General features: G+C 40.9%; 1 protein-coding gene across 2 annotated transcripts in view; it reads left to right on the top strand.

The window, feature by feature from the left end:
* The window catches only part of RCAN2 (regulator of calcineurin 2), a 68,592-nt gene extending 59,451 nt beyond the window's left edge, over positions 1-9,141 (top strand). For both annotated transcript variants that reach the window (XM_054383845.1, XM_054383846.1), the window contains exons 3-4: positions 123-294; positions 8,736-9,141. In XM_054383845.1, coding sequence (XP_054239820.1) covers positions 123-294; positions 8,736-8,896 — 333 coding nt within the window. In that variant the 3' untranslated portion in view covers positions 8,897-9,141. The remainder of the gene's footprint in view (positions 1-122; positions 295-8,735) is intronic.
* The last annotated feature ends 4,741 nt before the right edge of the window (positions 9,142-13,882 follow it).

Genomic DNA, 13,882 nt, shown 5'->3' with positions numbered 1-13,882 from the left:
CCTTCTCTGCTCAGCCTGATGCTGAAAATCCTCTTGGGTGGCATTTGGTAGAAGTGTATGATTTGAGTAAACATTCCATTTACCCGTCCTGTACTAAACAATGTGTTTGTTATGCTTTAAAGATTCAGACCTCTGAGACAGATGGAGACAAGCTTCATTTGGCACCACCACAGCCTGCAAAACAGTTTCTCATCTCGCCTCCAGCCTCCCCACCTGTAGGGTGGCAACCAATAGATGATGCAACACCTGTCATCAACTATGACCTCCTTTATGCAGTTTCAAAGCTAGGACCAGGTAAGCTTGTGGTCCTCATGTGAAAATGCAGTGTATAGAATAGCTGTAGAGGAAATTGGTATGAGGCCTGTAAGTTGCATTAAAGCTTTGGGTTTAAGTTGATGCACATCAACTGTTCTTTTGCGTAAGAATGAGTTTGACTGTATGTACACAGACATATCTTGTCTGCAGCTCATGAATGCTATTTGATTGAACAGCAGATCAAAGCTTGTTTACACAATTTATCGTGCTTAGGTTTGTGTTTAGATGAGACAACTGATGGTTTACGCGGAGACTGGATATATGCTTGTCCTTGAACTTGAGGAATTTTTGCTTTAAATCATCTCTGCTCTGTACTGCTTTCCAAGATGCAGAATAGCTCATCAAAAGTTTAGGCATCACTGCATAGCCACCAGAGGAGAGAAACTCTCATGCTAACAAGTTTGTTGAGAGGCAACTACCATTCCCCAATCCAGCAGGATAGCTCTTTGAAGTCATCTTTACAATTAGTTTTCTTCTATTCTTCCAAAGCTGTTAAATCATTCTCTTTTAAAATTTTCAAAATGGAAAATGTTCCATTTTCAGGTCTAAGTAGTACCATTTAGAAATTAAGTGTAATTCACCTTTGTAGAAATAAAGTACTTCACATTCAATCTAATAACAATTGGGAGGTTGCACTCCTAAAAAATTATCGGAGTTTATTTTCTAAAATTTTGTGGGATGAGAGAATTTTTTTTCTCCCCAGCCGTACTGGAAATACTGCTTTCTTGTTCTGAGGTTAGCTTCCAATTGTAGACATCACTGGGGCTTTTGTGTAGCTGTACGAGAGTAACCCAGAGCTGAAGCATGTGAGGTGCAGGAAGAGATGTTTCATTATTCACAAGGTCTGTAGGATCATTTTGTGTCTTTTTCGTATGGAGGGAAATATATATCAGCAGATAATCGGAGATTCCTCTGGTTTATGTCTCTTCAACCAGGAAACCCAGTGAAAAGGGCTGTCAAGTGTAACACTTTGCACTATACTGCATATTATTTCCAGAATTCATGCTTTGCTTCTAAACTGCTGAATAGAATAAAACCAAAATACTCCTTTCTTCCCTTTTGATGCAGCAGCGTTATAAATGGAAACATGTAAACGAATTCCCTAGCTAGCAGGGTAATAAATCAATTCCTGTTCTGGAGCAGTGGAATGTGAAATATCACTCATTGTCCCACACGCTGGGACAGCTTTGCGTGAAGGTCATATTCAGCTGTATTTAAGGAGCCTGCAGGGAGCACTATGAAAAGTCATTGTGTGCTCTCTTTTTTCTATTTTTAGCACTTGTTAGAGAGATCAATTTTAGTTAACTGCAGTGGCGGTTTTAAAATAGCACTGCAGCCCTCAGTTGTGCATTTACTATGTTTAGAATTTCATTGAAAAACAAATCCCACCAAAACTCATTTCTCAGTATCACATCAGTAAAACAGTACACATTAGTACTGCTGTGCATCAGCTAATGCTATTGGCCTCAGTTAAGTTAAGGTATCTTTTTCATTCAAAAAACACAATTAAAAATGAAACTGTAGCTTATCATCTATCAAAAGATACTCACTGGCACAGTTGTTTACAGAACTGACAGAATTTTATGTCTTTAACTTGTGAGGAATCTTGCCTGTAATAAATACACTGACTTAGTAGGATTAATATCTATTACAGGAGCGGGAAAAGTCATTTGAGCATGTAGATAGTGAACAGTTTCTTTTATGTTCTCAGTACAAGATGAGTTTTACTGACCCACTTCGCTGGGAATGTTGAGATACGCCACCTGGACACAGACCCATGCTACTTACCCATTCCCTGAATACAGGTCACCTCTTTTCACATACGCTGCCATAATCATCATAGCCACAAAATTAGAGACTAAAACTGTCCCTGGGTGCAACGGCTGGGAGATTTGCTCTAGAGTAAAATGAATAGGCCAGAAGCTAGTTAACAGATTTGCTGTGAGTTGTCTTTTTCCAAGTGAGTTTTGGGACAGGTGGGGCTTTGGTATTTTTTGCAGCCCTGTGCCTGCAGCAGTGACCATCCAGTCAAGTGGAGAAAATTTCTTTTTGCTGTGCACAAAAGGAAGATGTCTTTTGGTCCTTTGACATTAAATTGAGATCAGTAAGGATGCATTTGCTTCTTAGGGAAGACCATGACATGTTTAATTAAGTTTCTGGTTGATTGATGTATATTCTCACTTTCTGCAGATGCAGAAATTGAGCATTAAATGAGGCATGAAGAGAATGCCATAGACCAGTCAGAGCCAGCAGTTGTGACTGTGTCTGGTTCTGACCACCATCTACAATATTTTCTGAAGTGTGATCATTAATCTCTAACAAAAACCACTTTCACTGCCAAGAGAACTTCCAGTAGTTTAAAATACTAATGAAGATGCAATGGCATTGCACTGAACTAGGGCGGTGGCTTGGATCTTTGCCTACCAGAGCCCAGGCTGTGTCTCTGCCTGGCCTAACTTGAACTGAGCTCTGTCCTGCAGAAATGCTTGCAACATACCAAGCTTTTCTCTAGTCTAGGCCCTCATGTCTTTTCCATAATGTTTTATAAGGTCTGAGTTTCATCTCATTGAAGAATACAGGAAATAATTTTACATGGGAAATGTTTGTAATGGAGAGGGGTGGGACTCTCCAGATCTAGGCCATGCATGTACAGCAGAGCTGCTCCTCTGGAAGAAAAAGCAGCTGCGTGTGTTCTGCTGTTTGTTCTGCAGCAGTTTACAATCACCATCTTCCTGGCATTAGGGTAAACCCTTATTTTCTGGAAGACATCCCTACTCCCACCCTATCTACCTCTCCACCTGCATATTTCTTCCCTCCTTACCTATTTCAAACCTGTTAATCTCAATTTTTTTCTCAACAGACCTCTCTCTACTCTCTCACTCGCTAAGTCTGTGCTCTGCAGAGCACCTTTCCTCAGGATTTTTGGTGCCACCCTGGTCACCCCTTGCCAATCTCAATCCCTGCCTGCTGCCCACACAGTGACTACCCAAACTGCCTTTCTCCCATGGCTCCACCAATGAGCTCTGGACTATACAATAACGCACAATGTAGGTCAGGGTCCTAAGCACTTAACTACTCCCCTGCTCCCCAGTGCAGTCTTTGCCCTCTATCAATTAGAACTCACCTCAACAATTTCAGGAACAATTTGAGAACAAGGGCAGCCTGGGCACTATCTCCAACAGCCCATACAGACAAATTTACACCATTTTCAGTTCTCTCTGCATTTCCCATTCCAGCAGGCTTCGCACCTCCTAATTGTCCTCAGGCCAAGTCTAGGTCAGGTAGAATACATTTTTCTTGGGTCTACCATGGTACTCTCTTGGGACACAAAGGAGACCCTGCAGCAGTCTGTGCCACTTGGCTACTGGTCTGCGAATGATTGGTGGTCAGAGGAGGGATTAGGTCAGGGTTTCATTTTTGTTTCTGAGCAATTAAGATGTAGCTGTTCCTGCCATGCTCTGGCTGGGCTTCTTGAAGAGGATGCATAGTTCTTGCCCCTGCTCCTCCCTGCATTTGGCTCATCCTTGCACGGGAAGAAAAAAACAAGGACAAGCAGGGCCCTGCCCAGTACACACCACAAACAGGAATTTCAGACCATGTCTCCTACAGCAAGTTTTCTTGTGCCCAGGTGTTTTCAAACTCTCATGTTTTTTCTGATTCTAAGGAAATTCAGAATACTTCATATGACTTCCAAAGAGGATTAAAAGTGGGGCAGACAGATGGGTGGCAGACAACATTTCCAGCTCTGGAAAACAGGCCCTCTGTTCTGTGACTGCCTCTGCTCTTCCCTCCCCCTTACCAGGGGCAGGGTACAGGAGCGCTGCTGACTGTCAAAAGCTTTCCTTCTGCTTTGCTCTGTCGGCCAGGAGAGGGCGGTGACCTTCTCCTGCAACATCAGTAATGGACTTCCAGAGAGCAGCTCTTCCATTTTGTTTATGTCAGATCCATCCAGTAGAAGTATTATATGGGATGGGTTGGATCTCTTCCAGCAGAAACATGCACCCCTACAAAGGACCACCTGCTATTTGCACCATATTATTTGTAAAGCTCTTGGATAAAAGGATTTTAAGTTGAAGGTGGGTTTGTGATCACAGAATCACAGAATGTTAGGGGCTGAAAGGACCTCAAAAGATCATCTAGTCCTATGCCTCTGCCACAGCAGGGTCACCTATGCCAAATCACACTGGAATGCATCTAGACAGATCTTGAATATCTCCAGAGAGGGAGACTCCAGAATGCCCCTGGGCAGCCTGTTCCAGTGTTCCATCACCCTCACAGTGAAAAAATTCTTCCTCATGTTCACATGGAACTTCCTATGCCTCAACTTCCACCCATTGCCCCTTGCTCTGTCATTGGGCATCACCGAGAAGAGTCTGTCTCCATCCTCCTGGCACTCACTCACCCTTTACATATTTATAAACATTAATGAGGTCATCCCTCACTCTCCTCCTCTCCAAGCTAAACAGCTCCAGCTCCCTCAGTCTTTCGTCATAAGGAAGATGTTCCACTCCTTTAATCATCTTTGTGGCTCTGCACTGGACTCTTAGGCAATGATGCTAATGACATGTTTAACATGGCATGGATAGCTCCATAGAGATGCTCCATCAAGGAAAGGTCATAGTAGTGATTCAGAAAGGACAGAAAAATCACACACTATTATTTTTAATTCAGAAATATCATAAGTTGCTTTTGTGCTGTTCTTGTGGTCATCTTTCTGGCACCACCTGAGGCTCTGGATTTGCATGTGGTCAGTGTGGTCACAAAAGGTGGTGCCAAGTGACATCAAAGGTGCTTGGCCCATTGTTGGTGAAACTTCAAATTCCTATCTTTTTATTATTGTGTGAAGCAAAGAACCAGAGGAATGTTGCTGCTATTTCAGGGGCTTGTTAGGAACATTTTTTGGACAAATCTATGTGATGAAGGTGCCACAGCTTAATTTTTCCCTGCATTGCATCCTAAAAACAGAGTTTAGACATTCAGGCATATTTGATAAATTTTGTGATGTTTTTCTAAGCAAGTTTATGTGTCATCTAAGCTTACCTGATATTTAAACAACTTGCTATCAAGACCCAGAGCCCAAAGACAGCTGAAGGAGAAAAGACACCTCCCTCCAGGAATCCTGTAAGATTACGTAGCCTGTAAGAGTTCTTCAGGCAGGTAGGAGAAGCAGGAGCAGTGGAGCAATGTAGGGCTTGAGAATGCAAAGCAGGCAGCATCAGGGATGGCAGCATGAGGTTACTGGACAAGTGTTTGAGTGACACTGACTACAGAAGTTCATCAGCTTTAACTGTGCTGACTTGACTTGCTACTCTTAGCTTGGGACAAACTGTGTCTTGTAAACATAACTTGACTGTAGTGATTCAACCATTACTCCAGAAGCTTAAGTGCTGCAGGTTTAGCTCAATGTTGTTTTTATGCTAGAGGTGTTGTTTAAGAGTAAGGGAAAAAATGTAGAAAGAAAGCAGAAGGTAACCTGGCTGCATCTACTGGATTTTTATTTTATACTTACTATCTTAGAATTTTCCACAAACAATTACATTTAGGAACAAGATAAAGCTGTATGAAAGTCCCATAATCACTGTTGTCCTGTTCCTAGCTCAGACTTAAACAGGTTTTCTGGAGTTTGAGCCACAGTTCTGCAGGCGTGAATAATCACGAGTACAGAACTGAGTCTGCAGCTCATTTATGCTAAGAAACATCTCTGTGCCTTAAAAACCTGATGTATGAGTGCATCAAATTCTGATTTGTAAAGTGACATTAATTGCTGTTGCAGTTACTTGTGCCAGAGGCATCTGAATATTTTCCCCTTGTGTCTATACTTATTTCCACTGTTCTTTTTCAGCAGAGAGAGTCCTTCTGGGAAGCATTCAAGCAGTGAAAGAGTGTGGCATTTGAACTGTGATTACTACCTTTTAAGAGGGCAGCGAATCTGATGTACTTCATGGTGCTGGTGTGTGAGGAAAGAGCTTGCTGTTGTGTGTGCACAACACTGCAGAGCTGCTTGTAGCTGACAGTGACCAATGTAGCCTTCAGTGCTGGTTGGCAGCATTGACGTCAGCCCATAGCTGAGAAATTAGCTGAAGCCCGCAGGGGAAATAGGCAAAGAGCAACCATATAACTTCTCAATGCAGCACAACCAAGCTATTTCTCTTTTTATATATTAGCCTATCAGCAAGACCTGTAATGCTTTGCTCAATTTGGATTCATGGGAAAGGCTGCCAAAAATAGAGCAGTTAAATGTCAACATTAATGGTATCACAGCAGTAAAATACTTCTCTCAGCAAGATGCCAGACTTACAGCTATTATTCACTAGTTGCCTCCTGTTTTTTAGGCAAAAATGCAGCATGTCCTCTAGTCACAAGCCACCCAGTCTTCTCTAGACCAAGAATTTTTCAGCACAAATAGCATGTGAGCACAGTCTCAGAACCACCCATGCTAATGCAGGGCCAAACCTGCAACCCTTTCTCACATGAATTACTCTGCTACAAAGATGCTAATAAATAAAACTCCAAATTAGTAACATGAGCAAGCTACAAATGCTTCAAGGTAGGGATTGCCATCATACTTCCATTGTACAAGACAGCACTGCTGGGTTCTGCCTGTGATGCAGGCACTTAGGAGCTGCTGCACTGTAAGTACAGGTCAGATAGGTCTACTGGGACCTCACTTTCCTTATCACAAAAGATTTTGCAGGCAGTATGCAGTGGTTCTGGAGCACTCAAAAAAAAAATTAATCTGAGCTATCAGGTGTGAGTATGGTCACTGTAAGCCTATTGTAATTTAACTGTGTCTTGTGGGTTTTAGAGCAATGGTAAGTGCTCCAAAGAGGAACAGTGCATTGTCTGGAATGGTTTCTAGTTTTTAGTGCTTTGAATAGGTGTTTGTCACTTCTGAAAGACCAAGTCATCCTGCCAGAAATGTCACAGTTGGGACTTTACAGTCTTAAATTAATTCCTTGCAATTTTATAGTCAATATCTACTTGACATCAGAAGAATAGAGTTAAAAGTTAAAAACTTTTAGGCTGAATAAGCTTATTACGAACTGGTCTGAAACCAGGATAAGAAGAATGGAAGGCCTTAAGACTAAAGGCCTGAGTGACCTTGAAGATTAAAATAACCAGAACATGACACAGTAATTAAGAACAGTATCTAAATACAGTAAGATTCTGTCAACTTTTGTAGATAATGCCTCATTATGGCTTCTTGACAGAAACCAGAGACAGATTTAAATAGAGATCAAACCATTGAGGTGTCCTCTACATAACCTTGGTGATTTTAATACTGAAACCCAGCCCTCTAGGAGGAGAATTTATATGTAAATGTAGGGCTACCTTAGTATAATAACTTAGGTAATTGATATAGCATGCTTACAAAGACTGATGTGATGTAAAATCATATAACCAGTCATACATAATTTCTTTGCTGTACTGTATGCTTGTTGTACTGCTGTTGTTTGAGCTAGCAGCGTGCTAGCTTTTTGGAACTACCACCTAGCTCCTGGCTTTGTGCAAATCTGCTCTATTGGCTGTTGCACACCAGATAAATGACTCCAGTTTTGGGATAACATGCTGACATCCTGAGTACAGTCCAAAATACACCTTGTGCCAACAAACTGAATGCAGGACTGAAAGTCCTATGTCTGATCCTTATTTTCCTTTGTTTGTTTGTAGACTTTTGCAGGTATGGCCTAAGCTATATTCATCTTTCTCACAGGAGTACTGGGGGGAGACCTAACTAAGGAATATACAGTTAGAGAATTGTGTGTACTCTTTCAGTGTTTATCCTGCTAGTAAGCATTTATAGACTGTACTCTGGAATCTCATCTGTAGAGACAGAAAAGCTAAAGAGGTCTATATGCTCTGTCTGGAATGTGTGTATATATATATATATATATATATAAATATTTTTTATTTCTGAAGCAATCGGACCAATGTTGATGTCTGTCTGGAGGTGACAAGTTGCAGAATCTAGTGAACTTTAAATGGCATGGAAGCCATGCTAGAAACAAAACAAGAAAAAAGAATAGCCCCAACCCAAGAGGTGTGATGTGATTTCAGACCAAACTTTTGATAGTTTGTGTTCCAGTCCCTCTTCTTAACCATGAACTTCTGTGTTCTCTCTCTCCTCTTTGCACTTTTTTTCCCCAATGTTATTGGCCACTTACATTGGTACAAAACGCTGTTACAGACACCGGTGTATTTTATCACGCCTTACAGAGCAATGGCCACTGGGGACAGGGTCCCCAGAATCTGTTGTGACACCTCCTACAGTTGAGCTGTGCTTACCCTCACCTGTGTTTAGGAGCAGCATGCACGCACCTACCCTACCCAGGCACAGCAGAATTCTTCAGTCCAAACGTGTCATGGTCTGCACTGCTATTCAGACTGTCATCTTTTAATCTGTTTTTCTCTGCTTACAGGAGAGAAGTATGAGCTGCATGCAGGAACAGAATCCACTCCCAGTGTGGTAGTGCATGTCTGCGACAGTGACATGGAAGAAGATGAGGACCCAAAGAATTCTCCAAAGCCAAAAATCATTCAAACTCGACGCCCTGGTCTGCCACCTCCTGTATCTAACTGAGCCTCTTGGCAGAAGCAGCACTTCTCTCCTCCAGCACAGCTCTTGGTTTTTGTTTGCTTTGTTTTGTTGAAAGGCATCCATTGCCTTTTGAGTACCAGGACATTAAACTCATTGAAATCCCTTCACAATAATCAAGCCTATGTAATTAAAGGGCTAGGAAAAAGATCTTTATATATGTAACCATATCACACACCAACTAATATTTTTTTTTCTGGAAAGGACAAAACAGGGCTGAAAAAAACCAAGGGAGTAGAGGATTCAGTCTGAGAATATTTTCACAGCTGTACTTTGCATACTGAAACACCACTACCAGAGAGATCATTCAGGGCAGGCAATTAGTCTGATAGCAGGTTTGATATTCAAACTCCCAGAATACTTACTACTGCCCTTCATAAAGCAGCCTGCTCCTCTGACCTCCTCAGTTCCACAGCAGACCTTTGTCTTTTCCCTTTTTCCCTTTTTTTTTTTGTTTGCTTGTTTTTAAGGAGGGTATCTGTGTCATTTATAATTTCCTAGCAGCTTGGTGGCCTTTTCATCCCCCTGGAATTTTCTGTGAGGAATGCTATCTTTGCAACATTTTTAGAAACAGCAGAAAAATGCCCTCTTCCACCACCAACAGCTGTAGAGTACCCTGGTCCTTAATGGTGGCAGAGATGTGAAATAGAGCTCTCTGGACTGAGGGGGAGAGGCAGCAGCTTGCTGGAGAGTCTGATGTGTTTCAGTCCTTCTCTCTAAAGAGGAAGGAGCCAGAATATCAATAGGGATTGTCATTCTATCTTCCATAAAGGTATGAGTGGTACTTCTCTCTGAGTTTGAGGAAAAAAGAGAAGCTGATTGCTCATTTTAGATGGGATTTATTGCTGTCTGTTATAGCTATAAGTTCTAACAATGATGCAGGTTGAATTCTTTGCTAGTGGTGTGTTGAATAGCCCTGAAACCGTTAGTAATTAAACATACATCTCTAATATTCAGACCTTTTCCCTCTCTACTTCCTGTGCTTTAAAGCCCTTTTTGAGCTGTATGCAGTTTGGGTTTGTGGAGGTGAGGAGAGGATGGTTGGATAGTTGGTGGGTTTTTGTTGTTGGTTTGTTGTTTTTTTTTTCTCTCGTTTTTTAGGCCAAAGAAAACAGGACCATAATTACACACTTGAAATTAGAGTGCATGCAACTGAATCCCCTTTTTTCACTCTGCCCTGCATGTTTCTTTCACTTGCAATGTGTACTGGGTTACAAAATTTTTTCTGTGCTCTCTCATCATGGCTGACAGCAGACAGACAGAGGATTCCATGTCTGGCAGACCTGCCATGATGATTTTTTTTTTAAGGCGTACTTGTCATTTTGAGAACATCTTTTCTAGACCTTTGAGCTCAGATTTTGCATATATTTAAGCATGCACTTAATTTATGCACATGAGTAGTTCCACTGAAATTAATACCACAGAAAAGGTAGTGTATGTGTAAGACATGGCAGGATTTTGAAGCTAATTAGCTGCAGCTGTACTCCAAAAGTGACCGTGAAATGGCACAGCCAAATTTCATGGTTTAAAATCCTTTACAAATTAAAATAAGTAGAATCTTGGAAGCTCATTCTAGGATCTAAAAGTCAGGTTAGGTTCAGTAATCAAGATTTTTGTCATAAAACCTAATGATCTGGTTTCTGAGCGAGGGTTGCATTCCACCCTTAGTTAGAAGCACCCTTACAAGATTCCGCAGAGTCAAGTCTCCTTTGCTGGAATATTTGCTCTACAGTACTTCCAGGAGAAAAGCATTTTGCTTTGTGAAGACAGGAGATGCCATTCTCAACATGCATGGTGAGGACATTCCGAGAATGAGGACATAACCATTCTCGTTATAGTTCATTCTCTGACCACCACTGCCCCCTACTAATACTCCTATCAAGATGTGGTGCTTTATTTAGCATATATCTATAATGTGATACTCTTTACTGCATTATGGACATCGTCGTGTGTGTCTGTTACACTAATAGAAGCACGTTAAATACAGCAGAGCCTGCACAAACAATGGGGCTTTAGTATCCTAATGAGATCTGTGCAAAGCTGTCTTAAAGTAACTCCTCAGAGGTTTCACTTCAATTATTTCCCAAGTGATGCATTTAGAATGGATTAAAATAAATAAATTGCCACTTACTAGGACTACAACTTTATGTTACTGTTGAAAACAGTCACAGGCCACCCACAACATTTCAGTAGTAACACCGCTGTCTTTTTTGAGAACACAGAGAATGCCAATGTCCATGGGGTTTAGACCAGTGTCAACAGGAAGGTTTAAATGCATAAGATTTTTTCCTGATATATGCTGTACAGAAGAAATTGCTGGCCACGTTCTCCACTGATGTAAACAACCAGAAATCACCTCCTGTCAAAGTGGATACTCTAGATTTTTTTACATGCAAAACTGTTGGCAGCCAAATCTAGTCCTTGAATCCAAGTGCTCAAACTTTTGAGAGATTTGGTTCTGAACTACAGATTTTGGCTTCAAATTTCATAAATCTGCAAACTGAAGAATCAGACCTTAAATGTTCTTTCCTCAAAGTGTACTTTCAGACAGATTTAAAAGCCTTCCCCATTCAATGACTGCTCTTGGTCTTTATAAAAACTATATAGCACTACCCAGGAGAGAGCGGAACATAGATAGTTGTTTAATACACAGACATAGAAACTCAATTAGAAAGCTGAAAACTGAAAAGCAGCCCATTATAACTATGGTCAGAGCTTGTATATCACCTTTATATGATTAAATAATGGTTGTCATAGAAAAACATTTCAGGTATTATGAAATAAAGCCCCTCTTGTAAAAGTAACTCTATTTGTGACTCTTAAGAGAAACTGCTATTCTGCTAAAGGCTGGTTCTTTGCTGGCCTGGAAGAAAGGCTTCCTTCAAAAGGTGCTGACTATGTGGAAGAGTAACTGCCCCATTTAACTCTGGAACTCATAGGCAAAGCCCCTACTTCCGTGGGAATTTTCTTTTGTGTAGCATCTATGAGTTCAGTCCCTCTGACTGCACTTTCCACAGTGCTAAAGCAGACCCCCTTATGTCATAACAGTATAAATAAGAATGAAATCTTTGTGTTACATTACAGCTTCTGATGCGCAGTGGCATAGACAATGTCCTTTTAATCTCCTTTCCAGAGCAGGAGCCTGTGGCAATGGCTCATGCCCTCTGCTTGGTGGACGTTGCTGTTGCTGCTACTTGGAAATTAAAGGAGGAAATCAGGGGAGTACAGTTGCTGCTTTGGTTGCCCATTGTCTGCTTCTCCTTTCTGACCTCTTCAGATACGAAAGTTTCAATTTAAAAAACAAAACCAAGAAAGTTTTAATGACTTCCTAAATCTAGATAAAAGCATGAAAACATTTATAACACATGGAAAAAAGGTATTTTGCAATCTGCTTTTTTGGAACAAAAGATAAAAGAATTTCTGTGGCCTTGATTTTTGTAATTAAGACAAGGTAGTACAAATTCCACTCATCCTAACATACACATATACACTCAAGTACACTCTTTTCAGCAAAAGAACATGACAAGAGCATCCCTTCCTCTACCAGGACAACTACAAACAGAGCCATTGTAGTGTGTTTTATATGCTAAAAACACCTCCACGGATAAATTGTTTAACATTTATTTGATCCTAAATTGGGTGGGAGGAGTGGGTTGGTTTTATTTTGGTATCCTCGCCCCCTTCTCTCCTGTTCAGCAACAGCTAAAAAAGCTTTTTGCAAAAAGAGACTGCTCTTTGTAGAGAGCAAGGGGCTCTATTACAGTGGTATGTCTCAGCACTGTGACAGGTTATGTTAGGGTCTCCATTCTGTTGTACCTACTTTTGAAATACTCTATTTAGTCATATTTTATAGGAGTACAAAGAAGCTATTGGCTAATTAATCACTTTTACATGTGTACAATTCAGAGCTTAGTTTAAAAAAATGAATGCAGCAAACATTATTTTTGTGTTCTGCTTGTGCTGGCATTTGGAAAAGCAACATTTAAAGTGCTAAACTTGTATTAACAAACTGCCTAATGTGGCACATAACCACTGCTCTCTTTACTGGTAGAACTGAACATGCTCGAATGTGGGACACAGGCCAAACTCTGTTTCAATAGAAATGAAGGGAAACAAATAGTCCTCCTACTGGCAGGATATGCCATGTTCCATTTTAAACTGCTGCAGCTTCACAAAGTCCTGTGAGCTTGCACTCGGTTGCTGTGGATTTGGATAGGTGTGCCCTCAAAAAATAATACAGCACAATCCTTGGTGTGCAAAAGCACATCCCTGATGATTGATGTGGTTCTTGCTGTGCATTTATAATAATGGGTAGATGCAGTGGGCACGAGTGCTTGAGTAAGGAACATGGCATCCAGTTACCATCCAGGCTGGTGAAGAACTTCTGTTAACATTAGTTATTAGAAAAATTGAAACTCCTTGTTTGTAGTTTCTTTCACCAGTTTGTATTGGATCTTGCAAAGGATTAGAAAACAGAAGATGAGCTTGGTGATTAACTGTCTTGAGAAATTCTTGTATTTGATCACTCAGATCTGCACTTGCAAAAGAAGTTTGGTTGTTTTTTTTTTTTTCCAGATGACTGGCATGAAAGACTTAGTTTCTCAAAGGATGATCATGACTGTAAAAATTATATCCCCTTAAGAATTCTGATTGGAAATGTAAGCTCTGATTCTTTTTGAAAAGATAGGCCTTAATTTCTGTATTTTGATTAGAAAAAATAGGAATAGTAATTTTCTTACAGAGTACTTTAGCAGTAAAATGCACTATAGGAGGCCTGATTTATTCTTCACTGTTAAGCAACATATGAGCTTTCCCAATTACGATAATGACGTGACTGAAATTTTGCATGGCATAGGTGCTGACTGTGGCTCTTCCACCTTGCTCGGTGTGGAACACAGCACCTGGAAATAAGCTACAAGGCTCCAGTTGTGGGTGGTAGAGAGCTGTATGTCCCAGAGGATCTCAGACTGG

This window comes from Indicator indicator, chromosome 9 (assembly GCF_027791375.1).
Source record: "Indicator indicator isolate 239-I01 chromosome 9, UM_Iind_1.1, whole genome shotgun sequence".
NCBI lineage: Eukaryota > Metazoa > Chordata > Aves > Piciformes > Indicatoridae > Indicator > Indicator indicator.
Note: the sequence above shows the minus strand (reverse complement) of the source record. Positions and strands in the feature narration are given on the sequence as shown.